Raw genomic sequence first — 19,541 nt, forward strand, 5'->3', positions numbered from 1 at the left:
AGTAAAGTAAGTGTTACTTGAACACAAGCACTACGATACCACCGCAGTAGATCTGATAACCGAGGCGACTCCTAACAGGTGGGTCCCACATACAGGGTGGAGGGAAGCAAGGACTTCATGACACTACTCAGAATGGCTCGCGATTTTAAACTTAGGAACTGTTTCTGGAATTTTCCCTTTACTGTTTTTGGACCTCGGTTGGCCACAGGTAACTGAAACTACAGAAAGCAAAACCATGAATAAAGGAGGACTACTGTATTTTGTGGTAAGAAGATTAAAGTGTCTTTTCATGTGCCCTTACTTTCTAGCAGTGTGTTATAGGCAACAGTGGCAGTGAGGGCAGTCCCGCTACTACCCACGCACTGTCCATGGGATCACCTCCCAGGGAGACTCCATCGCATCCTACTGCCGGCGTGCTGTCCACGGGGTCACCTCCCAGGGAGACTCCATCCGGAACTGGTTCTGCAGCATCAGGTAGTGGATCAGGACAACCAATGTTTCAAACTCCATTCACTGTGTGATGAGCTCTCACTGTGTACCCCAGGCACTGATGTGGAAGTACAGGGTTTTTTATTTTTTCCTTTTTTCTTCTTGTCAAAAAAAAATGGGGGCCTATTTACACGCAATAAAATTCACCAATTTTAGGAGTACAAACAAGAATTCTGACAGATGTGCATGCACCTTAGTGTAAGCACCACCACAATCACCATATAGAACATTTCTGTCACCCCAAAAAGTTCTGTGACCCTCACCAGTCTGTCTCTGCCCTGACCTTTGGTCTCCTGGCAGGTACTGGTTTGCTTTCTTTGAAACACTTTAGTTTGCTTTTCCTATAATTGATGTATTGAATCAGACAGTATGCCGTCTTCCGTATTAGGATTCTTTCAGTTAGCATGATGCTGTTGAGATGAGACACACCCCGAGTGGCCTTTAAAGCTTAGATCTGTGATCCATTTTGAGTTAATTTTTGTGTATGGTATAAGGAAGGGTCAATATACTTTCTTCACATTGGGATATCTAATTATTCCTGCCCTGTTTGTTTAAAGGATGAATCTTTCCCCCATTAAATTGCCATGACACCTTTGTTGAAAATCACTTGACCTTATATATGTGGGTCTATTTCGGGACTCTCTTTTCTGTTCCACTGATCTGTATGACCAGCTTTAGGGCAATACCACACTTTGGAGTAATGTAACTTTCAAGTAAGTCTTGAAGTCTGGTGAAGTAAGTCCCTCAACTTAATTCTTCTTTTCAAAATGATTTTGAATATTTTAGATCCTTTGTCCATGTAAATTATAGACTCCATTTCTCAGTTTCTAAAAAAAAAAAGACTTCTGGTGTTTTGATTGAAATTGTGTTGAATCTATAGATGATCAGTTTTCGAAGAATTATCTTCCTAATGATATTGAGTATTTTGATCCACAGGTACGATTTCTCTATTTAGGTCTTTAACTCTTCTCAGCAATGTTTTATAGTTTTCAGCCTGCAACTCTTTGACATATTTTGCTAAATTTATCTCTTAAGGATTTTATAATTCTTGATGCTATTGTAAATGGCTTTTAAAATTTTCAATTTGCAATTGTTTGTTGTTAACATATAGAAATTTAGTCAAATTGTATATTTTTAACTTACATTCTGCAGTCTTGCTAAACTCATTTATTAGTTTTAGTAGCTCTTTTGTAGATTCTGCAGAACTTTTCTACACCGTCTTTATTATCTGCAAATAGAGTTTTACTTCTTTTTTTCCATCTGTATGTCTTTGTCTTGTCTCATTGAACTGGCTAGGACCCCCAGCGAAGTGTTTAATAAAAATAGGAACATAGACACTTTTACCTGGTTCAGAGTCTTAAGGGGAAAGGAGTTAGTGTTTCATCATTAAGTATGATGTTAAATGTAAGTTTTCCTTGAATGCCCTTATCAGATGGAGGAAGTTCACTTCTGCTGCCCTGCTGAGATGCCTTTTCTGCATCTGTTGAGATATTCATGTGGTTTTCCTCCCGTCTTCTATTACTGTGGTGAATTACCTCCATTTTCTGACAATAAATTAACCTTGCATTTGGTCATGCTCTTTTATCCTTTTTTATATGTTGTTGGATTATCTTTCTAATATTTTGTTACACATTATTGTATCTCTGTGCAGAATATTGGTCCATTTCCTTTCTTTACTTATAATGTCTTTGTCTGGTTTTGGTATCGGTAATTCTGGCCTCAGAAAATAAGCTAGGAACTATTCTTTGCTATTCTGTTTTCTGGAAGAGTTTGTGTTAAACTGTTACTACTTCTTTGTATGTTTGGTAGAATTTACCAGTGAATCTTTCTGGGCCTGGAGCTTTCTCAGTGAGAAAGATTTTAACAACAAATTTAAATTCTCTGATATAGGTCTAACCAGGTTATCAGTTTCTTAGAGATCTCTGGTAATTTGTATCTTCTAAAAAATGTATCTATTTCATCTAATTTGTTGAGCGTATTGGCATAAAGTTTTAATAATATTCCCTTTTCTTTTTACTGTCTGTGGGTTTTATAGTAATGTACCTCTCTTACTGCTGGTATTCATATTTTTTCCTGATCAATCTGACTGTATGTTTATCAATTTTAATAACTTTTCAAAGAAGCAACTTTTGATCTCAGTGGGGTTTTTTTCCTTTTTTTTTTTTTTTTTTTGGTGGGGGGGTTATTTTATTGATTTATGCTCTAATTTTTTTTCTTGAGACAGAGTCTCGCACTGCTTCCCTGGGCTGGAGTGCAGTGATCTTGGCTCACTGCAGCCTTCACCTCCCGGGTTCAAGCGATTCTCTTGCCTTAGCCTCCTGAGTAGCTGGGATTACAAGTGCCCACCGCCATGCCCGGTTAATTTTTTTATCTTTAGTAGAGATGGGGTTTCACCATGATTTGCCCACCTTGGCCTCTCAAAGTGCTGGGATTACAGGCATGAACCACCACATCTGGCCTATGCTCTAATTGTTATTACTACTTTTCTCTTTACTTTGGATTTTATTTGTTCTTTTTCTCATTTCTTAAGGTAGAAGCTTAGATCACTGAATTAAGGTTTTTCTCCCCCAGTATAAACATTTAATGTTATTGAGTGCTCTAACCATTGCATCCCTCAAATTTTGGTATGTTATATTTTCATTTTCATTCAGCTTAAGTAGTTCTCTTTTTTTTTTTTTTTGAGCCAAGGTCTCACTTGACTGCCCAGGCTGGAGTGCAGTGGTATGATCCCAGCTCACTGCAGCATCAAACTCCTGGGCTCAACAATCCTCTGGCCTCAGCTTCCTGAGTAGCTAGGACTGCAGGCACATGCCACTGTGCCTGGCCAGTCTAAAATATTTCTAATTTCACTTGTATTTTCTTCTTTGATCTTTGGATTATTTAGAAAGGCTTGATTTCCTAATATTTGGAAACTTTTTAGATATTTTTATTTTATTTCTAATTTAAATGTAATCAGAGAACATTTTTTTGTATTTGTAAATTTACTGAGACATTGTGTAGTGGTCTGGAATTTGGTCCATCTTGATGAATGTTTCATGTGCATTTGAAAAGAGTATGTGTTCTGCTATTGTTGAGTCATGTGTTCTATAAATGTAAATTAGATCAAGTTGGTTGGTGACATTGATCCAACCTTCTCTATTCTAACTGATTTTCTATCTGTTTTACAAGTTATTATGATACGGCTCTTATATGTCCAGCTATAATTGTGGATTTCTCTATTTTTTCTTATAGTGCAATCAGTATTTGCTTCATGTGTTTTGAAGGTCTTTTATTAGGTGTATATACACTGAAGGTTATTATGTCCTCTTGATTTTTGAGACGGAGTCTCACTCTGTTGCCAGGCCCAAGTGCCGTGGCACAATCTCAGCTCACTGCAACCTCCGCCTCCCAGGTTAAAGCGATTCTCCTATCAAAACCTCCCAAGTAGCTGGAACTACAGGCACCCACCACCACGCCCAGCTAATTTTTGTATTTTTGGTAGACACAGGGTTTCACCATGTTTGCCAGGATGGCCTCAATCTCTTGACCTCGTGATCCACCCGCCTCAGCCTCCCAGCGTGCTGGGATTACAGGCGTGAGCCACCACAGCCAGCTGAATTGATCTCTTTATCCTGAAATATGTCTTGCTTTGAAGTCTGCTTTGTCTGATATCAGTGTATCCAGTCCAGCTTTATTTGATTAGTGTTTACATGGTATTTTGTTTTTCATCTCTTTACTTTTAACTTATCTGTGTCTTTATATTTAAAGTGAGTCTCTTGTAACCACCACAGAGTTGGGTATTGCTTTTTATCCATATAATGATCTCGGCCTTTTACTGCAGTGCTTGCTTAGACTATTTACATTTAATGTGACTATTGATATGGTTAGGTTTAAGTTAAGTCTTTTGTCTTGCTGCTATTTTCTGTTGGTCTCATCTGCCCTTTCTTTTTTTCCTCCCACTCTCCTCCTTTTGGGTTAATTGTGTATTGGCTTTTCAAGTATACCGATTTTTTTTAAGTTTCTGCTTTAGGATTTACTTTTTTATTTTTATTTTTTCTTGGAGACTGAGTCTCGCTCTGAGTCAGGCTGGAGTGCAGTGGCATGATCTCTGCTCACTGCAACCTCCACCTCCCAGGTTCAAGCTATTCTCCTGCCTTGCTTCAGCTTCCCAATTAGCCAGTGCTACAGACATGTGCTACCACACCCAGATGATTTTTTGTGTTTTTAGTGGAGACAGCGTTTCACCGTGTTGGCCAGGCTGGTCACAAGCTTCTGACCTCGGGTGATCTGCCCACCTCAGCTTCCCAAAGTGCTGGGATTACAGGCATGAGCCACCATGCATGGCCTGCTCTAGGATTTACAGTGTACATCTTTTACTTATCACAGTTCACCTTCAAATATTATACCTATTGTATCACTTTATGTATTAGAACCTTAAAACGGAGTACTTCCATTTCCCCCTTGTCTTTTGTGCTATTTTTGTCATCCTTTTAACATGTGTAAAAAAGCCCACAATAACATTGTATTGTTTTTGCTTTAAACAGTAATAATCTTTTAAAGTCTTCTTGTGTGGGTGTTTTTTTTTTGTTGTTGTTGTTGTTGTGTTTTTTTTGACACAGGGTCTCTGTCACCCAGGCTCTCTAGAGTGCGCTGGTGCAATCATAGCTCACTGTAGCTTCAAACGCCTGGGCACAAGCAATCCTTCAGCCTCAGCCTCCTGAGTAGGTGGGACTACAGGCACACACCACCACACTCAGCTGATTTTTTATTTTTATGGAGATGGGATCTCACTGTGTTGCCCAGGCTGGTTTCGGACTCCTGGCCTCAAACAATGGTCTCATCTTGGCTTCCCAAAGTGCCAGGATTACAGGTGTAAGCCACCATGCCCAACCTAAAGATATTTTTTAATGAGGAAAATTTTTTATTACGTTTACTCATATATTTAGTTTTTTAAAAAAAAATTAGACAAATCTTTTTGTTTTGTATTTTTAATTCCTTCAGAGTCAATGAGAAGGATCTAGAAGAGTCAAATGCAAGATAGGAAAGGAATGATCCTAAGGCTTCATAAGCAGCAATAAAAGTATGGTTTTTGGGATGAAGTTTCTCTCTTGTGACAGGAGGAAGGTGAGGAGGGAGTACATATATGATTAATTGTGTATGTTTTGGTATCATGAAGCTGAGCAATTTGCTTTCGGATGCCTTCTTTTTTCTTCGTAAAATAGTTGAGAGTGAGGGAGGAAATAGAGAAGTTGAAAATAATTATTGCTGGGGTAGGTTAGTGCATTGACCAGAGGATGGTAGCAGGATTCCCAGGCATTTTGATAGTCCATTTGAGGTTGGTGATGATGAATTTATTGTAGAAACACTGGACCCTATATGTGACTTTTTCCATGCATTTGGCTACTTTGGTTTAGGTAAGAACAAAGTCAATAATTGGCTTTATTGGAGTTGGCATTTTGACAGTTATGAAAAGTCAGAGGGAAAAAGAAGTCTAAGGTATTGCAAGGTGTGTTACTGAATGATGAACTGAGGGCTTAGGCTGAATAGTGAAGGAACTACCGGAAGACTGAGATAAGTTTATGGTTGAAATAATTGAACAAGCCAATGAGAAAGTGAAGCTGAGATGTTAATGATTTTGGAGATGGAACAGTTATGGGTGATGATAAAGGACAATGTGTGTAGCCTTGAGAGTGGTGGCTCATTAGGAATGGAAAAAGAGATCTTGGGAAGACCAGAGAACCCTGTTCACAGGGAAGAGGATGTTTCTTGGAAATAATGGTTGGGCTGGCGGATGAGGAGGACTGTCTGAGGCAAGAGTCTTTGAAGAATGAGAACCAGCTTGTCAAATCAGTCAGACAGGTCTTTTCTAATTATTTGTTGTTGATTTTTGACAGGAAGCAGTGACTGCAGTGTATACTTTACTAGTAGTGCTTATTCTTCTGAAATCTCCCAAAATGGGCAGCAATCTCAGGATGTACAGAAAAAAGAAATATTTCCCAATGTCGCCGAAGAGTCCATCTGGAGAATGATACGACAGACACCTGAGTGCATTCTCATGACGTATCAGGTACCTGAGAGGTAAGAAAGCACTTTAGAAGACCCACTTTTTATATTTTCATGGTTTCTTTTTTTCTTTTTTGAGATGGAGTCTCAGTCACCCAGGCTGGAGTGCAGTGGCACAATCTCAGCTCACTGCAACCTCTGCCTCCCAGGTTCAAGCGATCTCCTGCCTCAGCCTCCTGAGTAGCTGGGATTACAGGCGCACACTACCACACCTGACTAATTTTTGCATTTTTAGTAGAGACAGGGTTTTTGGTTTTCTTTTTTTTCTTTGAAACATAGTCTCTTGTCGCCCAGGCTGGAGTGCAGTGGCGCGATCTTAGCTCACTGCTACCTCCGCCTTCCCGATTCAAGCTGTTCTCCTGCCTCAGCCTCCTGAGTAGTTGGGATTACAGGCATGCACCATCACATCTGGGTAGTTTTTTGTATTTTTAGTAGAGATGTGGTTTCACCATGTTGTTCAGGTTGGTCTCAAACTCCTGGCCTCAAGTGATTCACCCACTTCAGCCTCCCCAAGTGCTGGGATTACAGGCGTGAGCCACTGCACCTGGCCGAGACAGAGTTTTATCATGTTGGCCAGGCTGGTCTTGAACCACTGACCTCAGGTGATCCACCCGCCTCAGCCTCCCAAAGTGCTGGGATTACAGGTGTGAGCCACCGCGCCCAGCCTATAGTTTCTTAATGTGTTTTTAAAGACAAAATAATTTTTGAATGTTTTATAACTTCCCTTTGAGAAATGTATTTTCAAATTTATTCATTTGAAGTCAAATGATGATTTCTTAAAATAAGGGTGGCAATGATAGGGCCACCTATATTGAGATCCAAAGCTTACACATCATGAGACAAGGAAACAGAAAGTCTGTGCTTTCCGAGACGGCACACAAGTACAAGAACTTTTCGTTTTAGACTCTCGATTTTTTTTCCTTGTTCTGAAAGAAAACAGCGAAGGGAAATCACTTTCTTCCATACACCTCATTAAAACATCATACAGATATTTTCCACCAAGAAAAAAGTCTACTTTACCTACTTGACAAGGAAATGCTCTAGTTATTTTTGAATTGTATGCCTCATATGTTAGAAAATGTAAGGTGTATTACCAACCAAAAAGAAATGATATTGCTAGATGACATGATGAGAACCCTGTGTCTGATTCAGGACTCTTACGATTCTGTTTGTTTTCAGGGTTAAAGAAGTTGTACTAAAAGAAGACCTAGAAAGGCTAGAGAGTATGAAGCAGCAGCAGCCCCAGTTTTCTCAGGGGCAACAGGAGGAGCTGGCCAAGGTGTATAATTGGATCCAAAGCCAGGCTATCCCTCAGGAAATTGATGTTCAAGTAAGCACAGTAATAATGGCTGTCATCTACTCATGTGTTTTTAACAGGTAGTGGTTTTCATATAGGTCGTGCTTTTGCATGATCCCACTACAAACTTTAATCTTCACAGTTTACTTCTGTGGTAGGTGGTGTTATTTTCTCTTTACCAGTAAGCAACAAGTAAGGTATACACAGGTTAGATAATTAGTACAAGGTCATGCAGTTCATAGGGTTTTGAACACAGATCTTTTTGCATCCAAGTGGTTTTTTTGCTTCCACCAGCTAAAAGTTGGGAGACAACAAAGAGTCAAAATACCTGCGTTGATGTGTGATTGGCTGCATTTGACATGTGACTTGTTATGTATTTCAAATATGTCTCCATGTTTGAAAAGAGTTAAAAAAGATATAAGATTCACACCAGAGGGTAGTATTCATGCCAAGCAGAAACTTTAATGGGACCTAAGTGTCTTTTTGCTGTTATGAGATCTTCTCAATGACATCATTTGTGAATACCCTGAACCAGTAAAGCTTTGATTTACCCATGGTCCCAACCAGTGTTGGTGGCAGCTGTCATAATGGTAGAGATGGTTGTACTAGTAATGAGGTCTTTATTCCCACAAGTATCAAGTTATGGGAGGTTGAAGAGTCAAAATAAAAACAATAGCAAATAGGCGTAGCCCAGTGGCTCACATCTGTAAGCCCAGCACTTTGGGCGGCCAAGGCGAGAGGATCAGGAGTTGGAGGCCACACTGGGCAGCACAGACAAACCTCGTCTCTAATAAAAATCAAAAAAAGTAGACGGTGTGGTAGCTTACACCTATAGTCCCAACTACTCAGGAGGCTGAGGCAGGAGGATCACTTGAGCCTGGGAAATTGAGGCTATGGTGAGCTATGATGTCACCACTGCACTCCAGCTGGTCTCAAAAAAGAAAAAGTGTGTGTGTGTGTGTGTAAATATTTAAAAACGAGAATAAAGTTAGGTGTTTTAAAAAGGTATAATATTAAGGCTTATAAAGTAAGCAAAACAATGAAATCCTATTCCCCCCTTCTTAAAAATTAGCACTTTTTTATTGTGGTATAATACACGTAACATGAAATTTACCTTCTGAACTATTTTTATGTATATAATTCAGGAATATTAATTATTTTCACTTGCAACCATCACCACCATCCATCTCCAGAACACTCTTCATTTTGCAAAACCGAAACTCTACCCATTAATCAATAACTTCCCCAATTTTTACACTGTTGGTGAGAGTATAAATTAGTTCAACCATCGTGGAAGACTGCGTGGCGATTCCTCAAGGATCTAGAAATGGAAATTCCATGTGACCCAGCAATCCCATTACTGGGTATATACCCAAAGGATTATAAATCGTTCTGTCATAAAGACACATGCACACGTATGTTCGATGGGTTGCTGTTCATGATAGCAAAGACCTGGAACCAACCCAAATGCCCATTGATGATAGACCGGACAAAAAAAATGTGGCACATATATATCATATGCAGCCATAAAAAACGATGAATTCGTGTCCTTTGTAGAGACATGGATGAACCTAGAAACCATCATTCTCAGCAAACTGACACAAGAACAGAAAACCAAACACCGCATATTTTCACTCATAGTCGTGTGATGAACAATGAGAGCTCTTGGGCACAAGGAAGGGAAAAACATTTATAGGGCTAGGTGGGGGGGTGAAGGGGAGGGACAAGGGGTTAGGGTGGGGAGGATGGAGAGGGATAACACCAGAAGAAATGCCTGACATAGGCAATGGGTGGGTGGGGAGATGGAGACAGCAAACCACCATGGCATATATGTACCTATGCAACAATCCTGCAGGATGCAGGACATGCACATGTACCCCAGAGCCCAAATACAATAAAAAAAAAAAAATAACTTCCCCTTTCCTCCTTCTCCCAAGCCTTTACAACCACTGGTCTACTTTCTCTTTTTTCTTTTTTTTTATCTTTTGAGACAGAGTCTTGTTCTCTTGCCCACACTGGAGTGCAGTGGCATGATCTTGGCTTACTGCAACCTCTGCCCCCAGGTTCAAGCAATTCTCCTGCCTCAGCCTCCAGAGTAGCAGGGATTGCAGGTGCACACCACCATGCCCAGCTAATTTTTCTAGAGACAGGGTTTCACCATGTTGGCCAGGCTGGTCTCAAAGCCCTGACCTCAAGTGATCCACCTGCCTCAGCCTCCCAAAGTGCTGGGATTACAGGCAAGAGACATATGAACTTGATTATTCTATACACCTTATGAGTGGAATCATACATTATTTGTCTTGTTGTGACTCTCTCTTGGTTACCATTTGCATGTAATATCATTTTACATCCTTTCACTTTCAACCTATTTGTGTCTACGTCTAAAGTGAGTAAATAGCATATATCTGAATGGTGCTTTTAAAAATCTGTTCAGTCAGTCTCTTTTGATTGGAGAATTTAGCCCATTTACATTTAAAGTAATTACTGGTAAAGAGGGATTTACTTGTGTCACTTTGCTATTTGTTTTCCATGTGCCTTAAATGTTTTTTTCCCTCATTTCCTGCATTACTGTCATCTTTTGTGTTTAGTTGGTTTCTTGAAGTGAAATGTAATGCCCTGCTCTTTTCCTGTTGTGTATATTGTGTAGCTGTTTTCTTTGTGATAGCCATGGGGATTACATTCAGCATTCTAACATTTATCACTCCAGTTTGAATTTATAGCAGCTTAACTTTGATAACCTACAGAAACTCTGCTTCTATAGCGTTCCATCTCCATCTTCTTTCAGTTACTGAAGGTATAAAATTAGGTATTTGTGCATTGTGCTCCCAAAAACATAATCATTTTTATGCATTAATCTATTAAATTATATAGAAATCAAAATATGGGATTACAAATCAAAGTTAAAATAATACTGTCTTTTATAGACTAGTTTTCTTTGAGTGTGTTAGTTTCTTAAAAACAAAAGTGGAATTATACATCGTTGTTGCAATAATAATATTTACCTTCGCTGGAATCTTTATCTTTTCATACAGCTTCAGGTTACTGTCAGTGTCCTTTCATTTCAACCCTGAAGGCCTCCTGTTAGCATTTCTTGGATGATAGGTCTAGTGGTATCAAACTCCACTCGCTTTTGTTTATCTGGGAATGTCTTCACTTCTCCCTTACTTTTGAAGAACAGTGTGGCCAAAGGATTTCTTAGTTGACAGTTTTTTTCTTTAAGCGCTTTGAATACAACGGGCCACTGCCTTCTGGCCTCCACAGTTTCTGATGAGATATCTGCTGATAACTTTATCAAGAGTCTTCTGCATGTGATGAGTTGCTTTACCCTTGCTGCTTTTAAGATTCTCTTTGTTTTTGACTTCACGCTATTTAATTACAGTGTGTCTCAGTGTGGATCTCTGAGTTCTGAGTACATCCTAGTTGGAGTTCATTTAGCCTCTTGGATGTTTATATTCATGTCTTTCATCAAATCTGGGGAGTTTTCGGCCTTTTTTTTTTTTTAATGATCTTTCTGCCTCTTTCTCTTTTTCTTCCTCTGGGACCTCCATAGTGCTTACGTTGGTCCACTTGATGGTATCCCACATGTCCTCCAGGCTTTGTTGACTTTTCTTCCGTGTTTTTTCCTTTTGTTTCTCAGACTTGACAATTTCAGTTGTCCTGTCTTCATATACAGATTCTCCTTCTGCCTGCTCACATCTGCTTTTGAATCCCTCTAGTGAATTTTTTATTTCAGTTTTGTACTTTTTATTTACAGAATTTCTTTCTGGCTTCTTTTTAGGTTTTCTATCTATTGATATTTCCATTTGTTTGTACATTGTTTTCTTGATTTTTCTCCATGCCTTTCTTTAATTCTTTCATCATATTTTTCTTTTCTTTTTAAGACAAGGCCTCACTCTGGCACCTAGGCTGGAATGCAGTGGCATGATCCTGGCTCACTGCAGCCTCAACCTTCTGAGCTCAGGCAGCCCTGCCACATCAGCTTCCCGAGTAGCTGGCACACACTACCATGCCCAGCTAATTTTTTAGTTTTTGTAGAGATGGGTTTTGCCATGTTGCCCAGGCTGGTCTTCAACTCTTGAGCTCAAGCAATCCACCTGCCTTGGCCTCCTGAAGTGGTGGGATTATAGGCATGGGCCACTGCACCCAGCTTTTTTTGTTTGTTTTTTTCTTTTTCTTTTTTTTTTTTTTTTTAAGACAGTCTCACTTTGTCACCCAGGCTGGAGTGCAGTGGCATGATCACAGCTCACTGCAGCCTCCACCTCCTAGTTTCAGGTGATCCTCCCAAGTAGCTGGGACTACAAATGTGCGCCACAGTGCCTGGCCAACTTTATTTTATTTTATTTTTTTAGAGATGGGGGTCTCACTATGTTGCCCTGGCTCAAGCCATCCACCTGCCTGGGCCTTCAAAAGTGCTGGGATTACAGGCTTGAGCCACTGTGCCCCGCAAGTTCTTTGATCATCTTTCAGTTGTTTTAAAATATTTGTCCAGCAATTCTTTTATCTGGTCTTTCTCAGAGACTTTTGCTAATGGTTTATTTTTTTCCTTTGAATGGCCTATACCAGGAGTGTCCAATCTTTTGGCTTCCCTGAGCCACATTGTAAGAATAAGAATTGTCTTGGGCCACACATAAAATATACTAATACTAACAATAGCTGATGAGCAAAAAAATAATAATAAGTCACCAAAAAAACCTCATGTTTTAAGAAAGTTTACAAACTTGTGTTGGGCTAGATTCAAACCCATTGTGTGCCTCCTGTGGCTCATGGACAGCAGGTTGGACACGCTGGGGCTGTACTTTGCAGTTTCTTTGTATGCCTTAATGATTTTTTTTTTTTGGTTGAAAATAGACATTTGAATCTAATAAAAGTCGTAATTCTGGAAACTAGATTCTCTCCTATCCCAGGGTGTATTGATTATTATTTTCATTTTTTGATTGTTGGAAGACAGGGTTCTTATTTCCCATCCTGACTCCCACAAGCCGTGTGCAGGCTGCTCCAGGAATACGTGCCTTGCCCAGGGTCAGGGATGGGTAGTTGCTACTGTGCTTCAAGCTGAAATTGACCACAGGCAACCACAGCTTACCCTCTAAGCATTCCCCGGAAAGTTGCAGGCCTTCAAATACACTCGAGTTCCAAATAGTTACCTCGGACTGATTTTGTCAGTGCAGTTGTTGTCTAGGTGAGGAGATAGAGTCCTAGTCCTCCTACTCTGCCATCTTCTCAGAATCATCTTCCCATCTCCATTTTCGAAGAAAAGAATGAGTGTCTGTCATGTAAGAATGACTGGATAGGGTCTCACCAAAAAGCAGGAGCTGAGCTGGTTACTGTTAAGTGTCTTTGTTTTTTTTCAGTGTTCTTCTTCTGGTTTTAAAGAGACACGCATATGAAGGATGAGCCCCACAGCAATTTAAACAAAAGCGCAGTCCATGCACCACTTAGTGATGGGGATGTTTTGTGCAAGCATCCTAGAGTGTGCTCACACAAACCGAGGTGGGGTAGCTTGCTACACACACTCCTAGGCTCTATGGGGTAGCCGTTTGATTCTAGGCTACAAACGTATACAGCTGTTACTAGCCTGAATACTGTAGTCAGTTGTAACACAGTGGTACTTGCGTATCTAAACATAGAAAAGGCACCATAAAAATATGGTAGGATAATCTTGAAAGACCACCATCATATATGTAGTCTGTTGTTGACTGAAACACCATGTGGCACATGACTGCATTTAAACAATTTGTCATTTGCCTTTTAATAATAAAGAATGAGCTCTAATGAATATTTTCAGACATGAGTAAGTTGGGGAGTTAGAAACGTGTTGCTTGAACAGCCTTTTACTGTTTTAAAACTCTTCAGGTGACATTGACATCAGCTAACGCACCTGCTTTTGTTCTTTTTTGGAGGCCTGTGTCACTTGCGAAAGTGCAGATTCAGCTGATGATGGGGCCACATCCAGTGGTCAGGCAGAAGACAGCAGTTGAGCGACTGTGAGGATGAACCTTCGTACCCTTTCCAAGACATGTTACACAAACTGACCTTTTTAAGTCCTGGACTTTTAAATATTTGACCACGAAGTTATTAGTGAATGTTAAGACTTTTTCTTCTTGATTTTTTTAATACACATAATCTTTTTGAAGCAGACATTGTATACAGAGTCTTACTTCTCTTTGTTCCTGATACATTTAAATGGCCAGTGAGGCTCTTTCTCTAGTTGAGTTGTCTTCTAAAGAGATTGGATGGCCTCTAAAGAGGTCTGTGGATCTCTGGTTCAGATGTCACCCAGAGTACATTATAATTAGAAGTGTAGCTAGAATGAGCCCCAGACCTTAGCCTGGTTTATTTTGTTCTGTTACATAGTCAGTTTCACCTTAGAGTGCTTGAAGAACTCCCATCTACGGGTTGTATACTTTTCATAATGGTTTGCGTAAATGTAGTACATTCATGTAGGCTTTGTTCAACCTGGTGATCCCCTGCTTAAGATGAAACATTCCGGTTTTCTCACAGCACATTAGCACATATTGTCCATTAGCATATCTGGGATAACCAGGTTTTGAGGGTTGAGTTTTGACCTTCATCCTTGCAGATGCCTTTCCTACTGATTTCCCGCCTTCCAGTGAAATTCTGAACATTGATCAGCTTACCATGGGCTTATTCTTTTGAGAGTTTAAGTTAGCATTTACATGTGTAATGTTAAAATGAAAGAGCTGCTTATTCAACCAATGGTGTTGCCCTTTTGAATGTTTTTGTTTAATTGTAAAAAGTTTCACAAGTAATGTAAAAGCTAGTATCATTCTTGTATACTTCTGTATTTAAATTTTCATTCTTACCAAAACTAACAGTTAATTCTTTCTTTCCAATCAATTTATACAAAAGAGGTCACTCCAGCCCTACCAGAGGTCTGATTGGCTCTGCCTTTGTTTGCCCTTGAACAGGGGTAAGTGTCATGGGGATTGCGCAGGAGAAAACATCCAGGGAGCGCAGTTGTCCTTCCCACAAGGCCCTGCGGTTCCTGCAGTCAGTGCTTTCTGTGGCAGTTGTAGTTGTGTCTTTTAAGAAGTGAGTGCGATTGTTTAATTGATAAATCAGCTCACTCTCTGGTGCTTAGAGAAGTCCCTGATTCTTTCTCAAACTTGGAATGATACATGAAATTCACACCCCTGGAAGTCAGGAAAAAAAAATACAAAATGAAGGTTACAGTAACCTTTTGTCTTTATATAACTTGCAACAAACTAACTTATTTTTGTCTTCCCTTTTTTTGTTGTTTTTGTTTTTTGTGGTTGTTTTATGGAAATGCTTCTTTCTCCTTTGAAGTGTTACAGCTTTTTGTAAATGCATCCTGATAATGATTAGGAAAATCAACCTTTTTATCCACGAAGACCATCCCCGTAGCTCAGATTTTCTTTCGAAGTAGTGGTTTTCTGGATGATAATTCCATCTTAAGGTGTCAGAACTATTTTCAAATGCTGCCTCTGGCAGTCCTTGAATTTTCTGATATTAAACAGTTCCATGCAGATATTCCCGTTTTATACATAGCTCTTATATTCTGCTCCATCTTGAGACTTAAATTATTTCTGAAGCCTTTGTGTATGTGTTGATCAGGTTGTATTTTGGCTTGATGAAAAAATCAAATTTGAAACAACCAGCCGGTAGATTGTCTGTCAGTGATCTTCTGTAGTAATACAGTTTTTTTGCTTCTGTAAATAAGAACACCTGTAGCTATCAGGACCATTGTGCATTCATATACGCCTACTTTAAGGCTTATGTTCTCTAACGGAAGCCTTTCTTTCCATCATTTCTGGATATCTGTATTATCCAAATGTGCTCATTTCTTTGCCTTAGTACACATTTTCTGGAGTACATGTTATACGAGGTTTCATTGGAAACTGGTGCTTGTCACAGAACTGTCAGAGCATGAGGAGCGCTCCTGTTGTGGGTGGAGGTGTCCATGCACTCGGGTTGCACCTGCTGCTGGCAGTGAGCAGGGGGCTCAGCAGCTGGACCACCAACCCCCAAGGGGGCTCTCGCCAGTTTAAACTTTGTTGTTCAAATTTATTAACTTTTTATATTAATGACTATAGAAAATGGAAGTAAAAATGTATATTATAGGCTTCAGTGTTTACATAAATGTTATCCAGAAGCTGTATTTTCTTTGGTCAGAGGTCAAGATTTATGAAAAACAAGATGCTGTATGAATGGAATCGTTTTGCAATTGAGTGAAACTTCATTATAATTCACAGTGTATATTTAATCCAAATTGAAATTTTGTTTCAACTGAATGTATAATTAACTCTGAATTTGTTTTTAATCATTAGCAATATTTGAATTGGATGTCTTTTTAAGTAAAAACGATAAACTTGTGTACATGTAAAACGTGAGAAATTGTCCTGCCCTGTGTTGACAGATCTTTGAGTGTGTGTTCTGTGTCATTTAGAACTGTTTCTTGTGGTCTGTCAGGGCCCTCACATTGGTTAACCTTGCTTTCTCAGCCACATTCTGTGTTCTCATTGGCCAGTGTGAGCGCCTACTGAATGGAGGATGAAGAGGCAGGCACTTGGGAATTTATTGGCTTATTTAACCCATTTGCACCTCATGTTCCATTATTGGAATGCTCAGCTTGTGGGAATTATTTATATCCTACTGCTCAAAGTCGTCGCCAAGGTCTGATTTTTCACACACACACACACACAAATCCAATCTCCAGCATAAATGGGTTAGTCCCCATTTCAGCACTCTGAAGAATTTGTTGGGTCCTGAATATATGTACATATTTCTAATACTTACTGTAATGTCCAATTTATAAAATTCGGTTATCAAAATTTCTCTTAATAGATTTTGTAGGGTGAACCTGTGTACAAGATCTGACTGTGTAACTGGTGGCAACAAAACCTAGAAATTAAAATACAGAACAAGATCCTGAAGCCAACAGAGCTTTTTAAAGTTGACGCCTTTCAGACCATTTGCACCTTTCTTTTCGGTAACAAAAACTGTAACAAGAGCAGGAAGAAAAATAGCGAAGTATACTTTGCATGTATACTACTCTGACAGGCGCTAGTCTAAGTGCTTGACGTGAATTATTTAATCCTCACAACTGCCTGTGAAATAAGCATGGTTATTGTCCTCGTTTCACAGAGAAACTGAGGCAGAGGGAGTCAAATAACTAGGTCAAAGACACAGCTGGTGTGCAGTGGGAGTAGGAATCCACCCGGAAACCTGACGGGAGAGCCCCCGGTCTCTCTGCATCTTCACCTGACATCACTAACATGAGTAGGGATTTCGGAATTACTCTACCATGGAATTTCACTTTTAAGTTCTCTCTGATACAGAACAGTTTTGTGATGCCAACATTCTGTTCCAGAGAACTAGGATTGGTTTAATTTCAACAATGAGAGGCATACCACAATATTATCATAGCTCTCCTCAATGTCAGCATGTTCTGAGCTTGTGCATTCATTCTTCAAGTTTAAAACATCTCTCCCTTAGATTTGTTCTTGATGTCTTCGACAAGGTAAACTCTATGAGACCTGTACTCTAGGAGACGTGTGACGTTTGGTGACAAGATTGACACAAGTTGCGTGTTGCTGTTTGGTTGGTGCCTACCCTTCCTCCTGGATGTGGTGGGGTGCCAGAGCTCAACAAGGGAAACTAGTTTCTCATAAAAATCCAGGCCTGTGGGTAACACGCCTGTGGGCACCGAGGAAAGGGAACTGTGCAGACCCCAGGCACAATTAATTAGTGCCTGAAGTATAACTCACTGCTTACTTATATCTAGCTTATATATATAAAATCATACTTAGTCCCATATAATCTTTCTATATATTCATATAACTTACTGCTTACTCTAGCTTATATATATAATCATACTTAGTTCCATGTAATCATATAACGGATGTAGTCAGAACTGTACTGACACATTTAGTGCTGATTTATAGACTCCTATATAACCATATAGTAGTTTGTAGTAGGAGGAATGCCCAGAGCAGTCACAGAACAGAAGCAGTACATGGGAAAATAGCCAGACCAGGACAAGAACCAAAGACCCAGGCGGTGGCGTCCCTGCCTGAAAGGGTATACGCTGTACAGCAGGCTTGGAGCAAGGAGTTGTAGTACCTTGCATCCAGTTCCCGTGGAAAATAGGCCTCAGGCCTGAGATCCCACAAATAACCGAGGAAGAAGAACCCCTCTGGAGTGACCAGTCACGGCAGCTGTACACCCTGTCAGTCTTTTCTTGCTTCTGTGCTAGCTCAAGTCAGCCTCCCATAAATAAGAGCACAAGTCTGTCAGCTCCCACTGCATTGGCTTACAGTATCCTTCTATTAGAAATCCTTTGAAATCTCCAGGTCCCAGATAAGAAGTGTTGTGCACGACACCTGTTGTACACAGCCCACCTCCTTCCCTCAGTGACCTAATGAGGGTGGACCCCTTTTCTGTACACGACCCTCTATTACTGCACATGGCATGGCCCCTTACTGCGCACAGCCCCCCTACCCCCCGTCCGTCCAGGTGACATATGGGGTGGCCCCGTTTGTTACGTGATTATGTATGCCTTATCACTAAGCCTATAGATGATGACCTCACTCACGACCCTTCCCCCTGCCTTGTGCCTAATAAATACAGACGCTTCTAGACGTTTGGGGCCTTGCCTGTCTTTGCTCATTGGTGGCATGGCCCCCAAGTCCAGCTGCTCTTCTCCAGTTCTTCAGTGTCCTGTCACCACTTCTCAGATCCTGCATCTCAGCACAGCATAAGGGACACCCCACGACCCCATGGGGCCAACAGCCCTACAGATCTGGCAGATTATATGGGACTAAATATGATTATATATATAAGCTAGATGTAAGTAAGCAGCGAGTTATACTTCAGATACTAATTGTGCCTGGGGTCTGCATAGTTCTCCTTCCTGGGTGCCCATGGGTGTGTTACCCACACAGGCCTCCCGTGTACATGGTTTTGTGCGAGAACCACACAACTCTCAGGAGTTCACACTGTATCACTGTATGTTCTATACGTATGTAAACCACATGATACAGATGTATTCATGCAATCTGTCAGTACTTATACACATGATTTGTAAAAATTCATAAGCCAGGCTATTGCTTCCACAATTGTAAATCTTGCCTCAGCTTTCTTCTCTCTATTAGAAACCTCAAGGTGTTTTTCCCTAGTGTAAGAAACTGTGATCCTTGAGCTCACAGAAACTGAGATCATACAAGTCTCAATGTTAAAAGATTAAAGTTTTCAAGTGTTCAGGACTTTGGTCAGCTAAAAGATAGAATCTCAGCACATGAACATCCCCCACCAACTTCAGAAACCAGGAAGCATCAGACGCATCTGCCCTTCATCTCAGACATCCTTAACTTCAGAGATTTTTCCAAGCTAACATACTGGTTTGTTTTTATTTTTTTTTTATTTTGTATAACTTTATTTTTTATATTTGAGACAATCTTCCTCTGTTGCCCAGGCTGGAGTGCAGTGCTGCGGTATCGGCTCACTGCAGCCTCTGCCCGACAGGTTCAAGAGATTCTCAAACCTCAGCCTCCTGAACAGTTGGGACTACAGGCGCCCGCCACCATGCCCAGCTAATTTTTGTCTTTTTGGTAGAGACAGGGTTTCATCATGTTGCCCAGGATGGTGTCAAACCCCTGAGCTCACGTGATCCACCCACCTCGGCCTCCCAAAGGGCTAGGATTACAGGCGTGAGCTACTGTGCCTGGCTGTG

At 40.3% G+C, this 19,541-nt stretch overlaps 1 protein-coding gene across 13 annotated transcripts in view; it reads left to right on the plus strand.

Annotated features, from left to right (window-relative positions):
• PER3 (period circadian regulator 3) overlaps positions 1-16,669 on the plus strand; it is a 62,769-nt gene extending 46,100 nt beyond the window's left edge. For 6 of the 13 annotated variants that reach the window (XM_032300264.1, XM_032300263.1, XM_032300266.1 and 3 more), the window contains 4 exons: positions 309-474; positions 6,363-6,546; positions 7,711-7,861; positions 13,682-16,200. In XM_032300264.1, coding sequence (XP_032156155.1) covers positions 309-474; positions 6,363-6,546; positions 7,711-7,861; positions 13,682-13,816 — 636 coding nt within the window. In that variant the 3' untranslated portion in view covers positions 13,817-16,200. Of the gene's footprint in view, positions 1-308; positions 475-6,362; positions 6,547-7,710; positions 7,862-13,681; positions 16,201-16,311 lie in introns of those variants that run through there. The other 7 variants (XM_032300265.1, XM_032300267.1, XM_032300275.1 and 4 more) reach the window with 5 other exon arrangements.
• The last annotated feature ends 2,872 nt before the right edge of the window (positions 16,670-19,541 follow it).

Source organism: Sapajus apella, unplaced genomic scaffold (assembly GCF_009761245.1).
Source record: "Sapajus apella isolate SASKATOON/1434 unplaced genomic scaffold, GSC_monkey_1.0 scaffold43, whole genome shotgun sequence".
Lineage (NCBI taxonomy): Eukaryota > Metazoa > Chordata > Mammalia > Primates > Cebidae > Sapajus > Sapajus apella.